We start from the raw sequence: 7522 nt of genomic DNA, 5'->3' as shown, positions 1-7522 counted from the left end.
TACACACACAAAAACAAGGGGCGGGGCTGAGGTGGGGTGGGGTTGCCCAGGTATAGCTGTATTTGGGGGAAGCAAAAGATGGAGGGAAAACCAGGTCGCAGAGCATCCCCTAGGGAAGAGGTTTCCCTCCTGAAACCAGGAGTCTGCTCAGCATGAAAGGTGAGGCGTTCCTGGATTTAGTTCCTCAAATAGCACCACATGGTTGAAAAGTTTGACAAGAGGAGCGTGTCTTTCTCAGGCATGTGGACCCCCAGATGTTTTCCGCTTGGCATCATGAACAGAACTGGCGTCTGATCTCTTTCGGGTCATGGTTAGGACCATAAATTGCAAATGCAATTTTTTTTTTCTTTACAATATCATTTGTTTTCAAATTAGCTTCAGCAATGTGAAGGCAGAATTTTTGCTTTTTTTTTTTTTTAAGCATCTGGATAAGGATTTCCAAGGGCCTTCCCTTGCTTTCTGCTCTTAGCTTGGTTAATGAGGTGTTTTTCTTCGTGGGACTCACCTTCTAAGGCGTGTTCAAAGCTGTCTTGATTAACTGAAAGAGAAAAATTGGAGCCCTGGTTGGTGTCGGGTGAATTCACTCTGCTTGTATGAAACGAAGGTGCCCCCCGCCTGCCCCCCTGGTGCTCCCCTGCCCCCCGATTAAGTGCATAAGTCCATGCCCTGCTTTGCTGAAGTTAGTGCTGCATTTGTCTGTTTGTTTGAAATCTTGGGCTTCTGGAATTAGTGGGAATGCCTGGCCTCATTCCCTCCCTATGTTCCTTAGAGAAGATGAGACATACGAAAGGAACAGGGCAGAAATCACTGAAGACTCACCACGTGTCAGATACCAGGCGTCAAGACCTTTATATATATTTGTGCTTAATCCCATTGGGTGCTTACTATTATCATCTCCATCTAACAGATGAGCAAACAGAGGTTCAGAGAAGGGAAGTGATTTCTCTGACACCACACAGCTTCTAAGCGATGGAGGCAAGATTTGATCCTGCTTGGCTTCCTGCGGCCTCTGCCCTTAACTACATAGTTCTGATCCCTTTAGTGTTTTTCAAACTTTGAAACTTTTCAGTTTTCAAAGGCTGATGGATGGTGAGGGGTGAGGCAGAAATCTCCAGTCCTCAGCCCAGCCAGGGGAGACACTGTTCTCCTGCTTGGAAATATGCATTTATGTGAACCTTTCTAATTTCACTGTTATTTTGTATTGATTTGGAATATAAGGTTTATATGCCATATTTTCATTCATTTATTGCCTTAGACTGGAACTCTCTGGACTTTGTTTATTCACTGTGCAACTTCTTTGGAGGTTGAGGATGCTGGAGGCTGGCATCTTCATGCTTTGGCATCTAAGTCATCATGATAACTGAGCACAAAAATATAGCCACACAGGGACTTCCCTGGTGGTCCAGTGGTTAAAACTTCACCTTACAATGTAGGGGTTGCAGGTTCGATCCCTGGCTGGTGAGCTAAGATCCCGCGTGCCCTGTGGCCCAAAGGCGAAAACATAGAACAGAAACAAGACTGTAACAAACTCAATAGAGACTTTAAAAATGGTCTACATCAAAAAAAATCTTTAAAAAATATACCCACACAGGTGGGGTTCAAGGATGGAAACCCCCAGAGTGAAGGGCCTTGATGAAAAGATTGTATGATAAGGTAATGAGAAGCGGTGACCCACCCCAAAGGCTCAGCGAGCCTCACGTCATACCTAATACCAAGGCTTCCTAATTAGAGCTTTGGTCAAAGTGACTCTGACTTCCATCATTACCAAGTGATGATAACAAAACCAGCTGAAAAAATAGTGTACTAACTCATTCACTGACTCCAGCCATCTCTGGAGCCAGGGCTTTAGGAAAATGGAAGGATTAAGGCAGATGTTTTCCACCCAAGACATGAATGGGGCCTTGACTGTGTGTCTGGGGGAGGGGGCACGTAAGCTTCCATGAAACCTTAGAAATGGAAGGAGATGTGGAGCCAAGTGTGATCAGTGGCCTTGTTGGGGGTGGGGGGAACACATGCCAAAAAGCAGGTTCTTGGACTCTTTTCTGGACCTGCCAGTGTGGCATGTTTGGGGGTGCATGTCTGAAACTCCAGGATTCTGAAGCTGCTGACCCAGCCACTGACTCTCCCTTAGAAGCCCTGACCTCAGTTCAGTCCAGTTGAGTCGCTCAGTTGTGTCCCACTCTTCGCGACCCCATGGACCACAGCATGCCAGGCCTCCCTGTCCATCACCAGCTCCAGGAGTTTACTCAAACTCATCTCCATTGAGTTGGTGATGCCATCCAACCATCTCATCCTCTATCGTGCCCTTCTCCTCCCGCCTTCAGTTTTTCCCAGCATCAGGGTCTTTTCAGATGAGTCAGCTCTTTGCATCAGGTGGCCAAAGTATTAGAGCTTCAGCTTCAGCATCAGTCCTTCCAATGAACACTCAGGACTGATCTCCCTTAGAAGCCCTGACCTGGGCTTACCCAGTTATCTCACACAAAGGGAAACCAAGGTCGGAGGTGGCGGGGAGCGGGGCTTCCCCAAGGCCATACAGGTGGTCCAGGGCAGAGCCAGGCTGGAGCCTGGGGTCCCTCAGTCCCAGGGGGTGGCTTTATATTGGTGCTCAGTCATTCCTCCAACTCTAGACCATAAGCGATGAACCTCACTTATTTGGGGAAGAGGAAGTGATTTATTATTTCCTTACAGAGCTGGTGGGGTAGGTCTCAAGAGTGGCAATGGAGCAGAGAGACAAAGGCAATTATCTCCCAAGGCAGTGTCTTTCCTGGTGGGCAGTCTGTCACAACTGAGGGGCCAGGACCAACTCAAACCTGGCGGGGTTTCAAAGGCAAGGAATTCACCATTAGCAGAGGTGGGTGCAAATCCTAAGCTTATCTCGTTACCAGCTGTGTGGTTTAGGGAAAGTCACTTAACCTCTCTGAGCCTCTCTGTCCCCATTTGTGAAATGGCTTACCGATCTCAGAGTAGAGTCATGCGGCCTCCATGAGGTGATTTGGGGAAAATCTTTTTTATATGGGTAAAATTCACATAAAATTAACCATTTGAATTCTGTGTCCAATTCAGGGGGCACTGATGACATTCAGTGCTGTATAACCATCACCTCTATTTAGTTCTAACACCTTTTCCTCATCTCAAACAGAAATTCAGTATCAATTAAGCAGTTACCTCTCCCTCTCCCCAGTCCCTGGGGCATAACTAATACCAGTCCCATCTCTGTGGATTGACTTATTCTGGGTATTTCCCTCCGACTGAGTCTACACTACGTGACCTTCTGTGTCTGGTTCTTTCACTGAGAATAACTTCTTGAAGGTTCATCCACATTGTAGCACAGATTTGTATTTCATTCCTTCTTATGACTGAACAGTGTTCCCTTATATGAATATGCCACATTCTGCTTATCCATTCATCAGCAGATGGACACTTGGGGTGTTTTCATCTTTTGTGAATAACGCTGCGCTGGTCGTTTGTACCAGTGTTGGTCTGAATACCTGTTTTCACTTACTCTGTGCCCATACCAAGAAGTGGAAATTCTGGCCAGGAAAGTATTTTTAAGCCCTAATGCCGAACTTCATTAACAGGCATTTGGGGATCTGCTGAAGTTATGGGCTCCCAAGGAGAAACGTAGAACTGTATGTCTCTCTTCCCCTGGGGAGAGAATTCAGAGGATTTCTGCCTGATTCTAAAAAACGGTATTAATATTTTAAAAGGTTAAATCCACTTGCCTACAGCATTGAATGTATTTAGGATACGATTAAGAACGTCACACCTCAAAGATGCGAATAAGTGGACCCAAATCTCACTAGGTGCGTCATAACTTAATTTCAATGATTAGAAAGAGTTCACTGATTCTAAAATACATTTCCCCTCTTTTGCCCATCTCGGAGATGGGGGTGTCTTACAATCAATCACACGGGAGTTACAATCAGTGCCACCAGGACCAATAGCCTTCGGAGATGGGGGTGAGCATCTCGGGAGAACACCCCAGAGATGACAGGGGAATACCCATCACCCTCGGGAAACAGGTGGTTGTGAGAAGGGGCTGAAGGCGGCAGGAAATGTTTAAGCCATGCTGTCCAAGCAGGAGTCACAAACAGGCAGCCTCTCCTTTATGATAGAAATCAAAGCTCATTTAGGAAGTACAAACATAAATGCTAAGCACGGAGAAGGCACCGTGTCATGGTTTAATTGGTAGCCATTTCCTTTCTCAGCGGTGCAGAAAATAACGGTGGTGTCTTAGTTGTAGCGAAAGTAGCTCGGCTTTTTAAAGCAAATTTAGAGTCACTGCAAGTCAGTCTCGGCACCTCTGGATCCCTCGGTCCCCATGACCCTGGGAGGGGGCGGGGTTCTTTACCTTTGCAGACGGGCAGCGGCCCGTTCCAGTGCGATGGCTGTCCCAGGATGCAGCGAATGGTCACTTCGCCCATCAGCTCGAAGCCCTCGTAGCACATGAAGGTGAGGGACTCTCCAGGCAGGTAGAGTCGTTTGTAGAGGATCTGGTACCCGTTCTCCGGCAACCCTGGGTTGTCACAGGCCAGGGACTCCTCCGCTGAAGCGCAAGCCAAAAGGAGCTCTGATGAGATGACGCGAACCTTTGGGGCCTCCCATTCTGAGCGCGTGTGATCTGAGGCCAGGCTCTGCAGCCTCATTTCTTTGCAACCCCGCCTCGCACTGAACTGTCTCGAATTCACCTTTCCCTCTCCCACCTCTGGGCCTGGGTTACATGTGGGCACAGCAGAGTGTACTAAGCTGTGGAATCTGGGTTAAAAATCTGGGTTCTGCTGCTCGCTAGCTGTGTGACCTCCAGCATGGGCCACAACCTCTCTGAGCCTCAGCTTTCTCAATGGTAAAATAGTAGCAGTACCTATCTCACAGGGATTTGGAAGATTCAATAAGATAACGTGTACAAGTGCTTAGCATGCCCTTGAAATGTAGGTACTCAGTAAATTATGAACTCTTCTTCTTTTTTCTCAACTTGCACCTCACCTGCTCAACCAGTCTGGGTAAGTCTTGTCTTTCAACACGCAGTCCTCATGTCTCCTCCTCCAGGAAGCCCTCCCTGATGCCCCCTACCCCTAATTGAGTCACTGGTCTCTTGGGGGTTCTTCCTCCACCACAACACTGCCTACGCTGTACTGTATTTAATAACAGTCTCTTTCACTTGAGATGAGCCTGTTAAGGCATGCCTGAACCCTGTTAAAGCATACTTGAAGCTCAGGGCCTGGTATACAGTAGGAGCAGCATAAATGACCTCAAGAGATACAATAGGAGCATCATAAATGATGCCTACTAGCTTAAGAATTATTGGAGAGTTGAACTGCTGGTTTAACCCATTCCAGGGCCAGCGTGTGATATAGTTCCTTTTCAGCACCTGGATGGAATGGACACCCAGTGAAAATTGCTCTGCATACAAGACTACAAATCCTGAAACATTAAAACACGTTTATTATTTAAAAAATTAAACTGTGGTAAAATCCACACTATAACATGGACCATCTTAACCATTTTAAGTGCACAGTTGAGGAGTGTCAAATACATTCCTACTGTTGTGCAATGTCCAGAACTCTTCATCTTCCCAAATGGAAACCGTCCCCATCTAACACTGACGCCCCATCGCCGTTCCCAACCAGCCCTTGGCAACCACCATTCTACTTTCTGTCTCCGTGACTTTGACTATTCTAGGAACATTATGTAACTGGAATCACACTGCGTTTGTCTTTTTGTGACTAGCTTATTGCACTTAGCATGATTTCCTCAACAGTCATCCATGCTGTAGCATATGTCAGAATCTTCTTTCTTTTTAAGGCTGAGTCATATTCCATGGAATATGATGCTTAAATGATGCTTACTCCTTGGAAGGAAAGTTGTGACCAACCTAGACAGCATATTAAAAAGCATAGACATTACTTTGCCAACAAAGGTCCGTCTAGTCAAGGCTATGTTTTTTCCAGTAGTCGTGTATGGATGTGAAAGTTGGAGTATAAAGAACGCTGAGCACCAAAGAATTGATGTTTTTGAAATGTGGTGTTGGAGAAGACTCTTGAGAGTCCCTTGGACTGCAAGGAGATCCAACTAGTCCATCCTAAAGGGAATTAGTCTTGCATATTCATAGGAAGGACTGATGCTGAAGCTGAAACTCCAATACTTTGGCCACCTGATGTGAAGAACTGACTCATTGGAAAAGACCCTGATGCTGGGAAAGATTGAGGGCAGGAGAAGGGGATGACAGAGGATGAGATGGTTGGATGGCATCACCAACTCAATGGACATGAGTTTGAGTAAACTCTGGGAGTTGGTGATGGACAGAGGGGCCTGGCGTGCTGCAGTCCATGGGGTTGTAGAGTTGGACACGACTGAATGACTGAACTGAAGTGAATATTCCATTGTATAGAGAGACCACATCTTGCTTATTCATTCAGCCATCAATGGACACTTGGATGGCTTTCCCTTTTGGCTACTTTGAGATAATGCTGTTATACAAACACGGGTGTGCAAACCCCTCTTTGAGACACTGCCTTCAATTCTGTGGGTATATACCCAGAAGTGGGATTTCTAGACCGTATAGTAATTCTAGGTTTAACTTTTTGAGGAACCTCCATTCTGTTTTTGACAGGAGCAGTACCCCTTTGCATTCGCACAGAGAACCAAGGTTTCAGTTTCTCCATGCCAAATCCTAAAACATTTCTTTCCTCCTGGATCTTGCTTTGCTCTACAAAGACCCAGGCCTTTACACATCACAGCTGCACTTGCCATCCATGTTTCAGAGAAACTGGCTTCTTTCAACAGCTTTCAGTGCTCACTTGATTAGCGAAACTTCTCAGAAGAGATAACATGCTGTCTCTTTTACCTGAAGGATTCCTGTAATATCTGAGTGATTTCTACAACTTAGAGGTATTATTCGCCAGCTTGTCATCAACCTGACTCTTCAGGCCCTCAGCTTAGAACATGGAGTAGGCGGTCTTTTATTATTTCATAGCTGGTGATTCTGTTCCACTGGGGGAAGAGGCAGGTTCTCCTGGTTGGGCTGTCACAGCTTTGTGCGTCGCCTTCTTGCCCTCCTCTTGGCTGGTTCCTGGCTTTACATTGAATTGGCCATATTGTGCTAGGTGGGTTGATGCTGATCCCTCTGCCCAAAATGCCCTTCCCCTTCCTATCTAGAGGAGAGTGCAGTGGAAAGGCTAAGACAGCCCTCAACAATCTTCCCCTGCCACATTAATGCTCTTCGTAGCAGGACCTGTGACTCACTTCCAACCAATAAACTCACAGGAAGAAACGCTGTCACTTCTGTGAGGATGTAACCGAAGACTGTGGTTTTGTCTTGCTAGCGCACTCTTGTCTTCAGAGCAACGACTGGCTATGTAGCAAGGAACTGAGGGTGACGGCGGCAAGGAACTGAGTCCTTCCATTAACCACGCAAGCTGGAAAGCGCCTCCTTCCCGAGCTGAGCCTTCAGATGAACCAGGGAACCCAGGGAAGCCGTTTCCCTGACTCCTGAGTGTTATCTGCAGTGCAGCAGAGTGGCCCT

At 46.7% G+C, this 7522-nt stretch overlaps 1 protein-coding gene across 1 annotated transcript in view; it reads right to left on the bottom strand.

Moving 5' to 3' along the window:
* Positions 1 to 7522, bottom strand: part of SEZ6L (seizure related 6 homolog (mouse)-like) — an 87470-nt gene that overhangs the window by 4529 nt on the left and 75419 nt on the right. The window contains exons 13-14 of the mRNA XM_010828852.1: positions 4352 to 4546; positions 506 to 538 (exon numbers count right to left, since the gene is read on the bottom strand). Of these exons, the coding sequence (XP_010827154.1) occupies positions 506 to 538; positions 4352 to 4546 (228 nt within the window). The remainder of the gene's footprint in view (positions 1 to 505; positions 539 to 4351; positions 4547 to 7522) is intronic.

This window comes from Bison bison, unplaced genomic scaffold (genome assembly GCF_000754665.1).
Source record: "Bison bison bison isolate TAMUID 2011002044 unplaced genomic scaffold, Bison_UMD1.0 scf7180017864495, whole genome shotgun sequence".
Lineage (NCBI taxonomy): Eukaryota > Metazoa > Chordata > Mammalia > Artiodactyla > Bovidae > Bison > Bison bison.
This window is presented reverse-complemented; position numbering and strand designations above follow the sequence as displayed.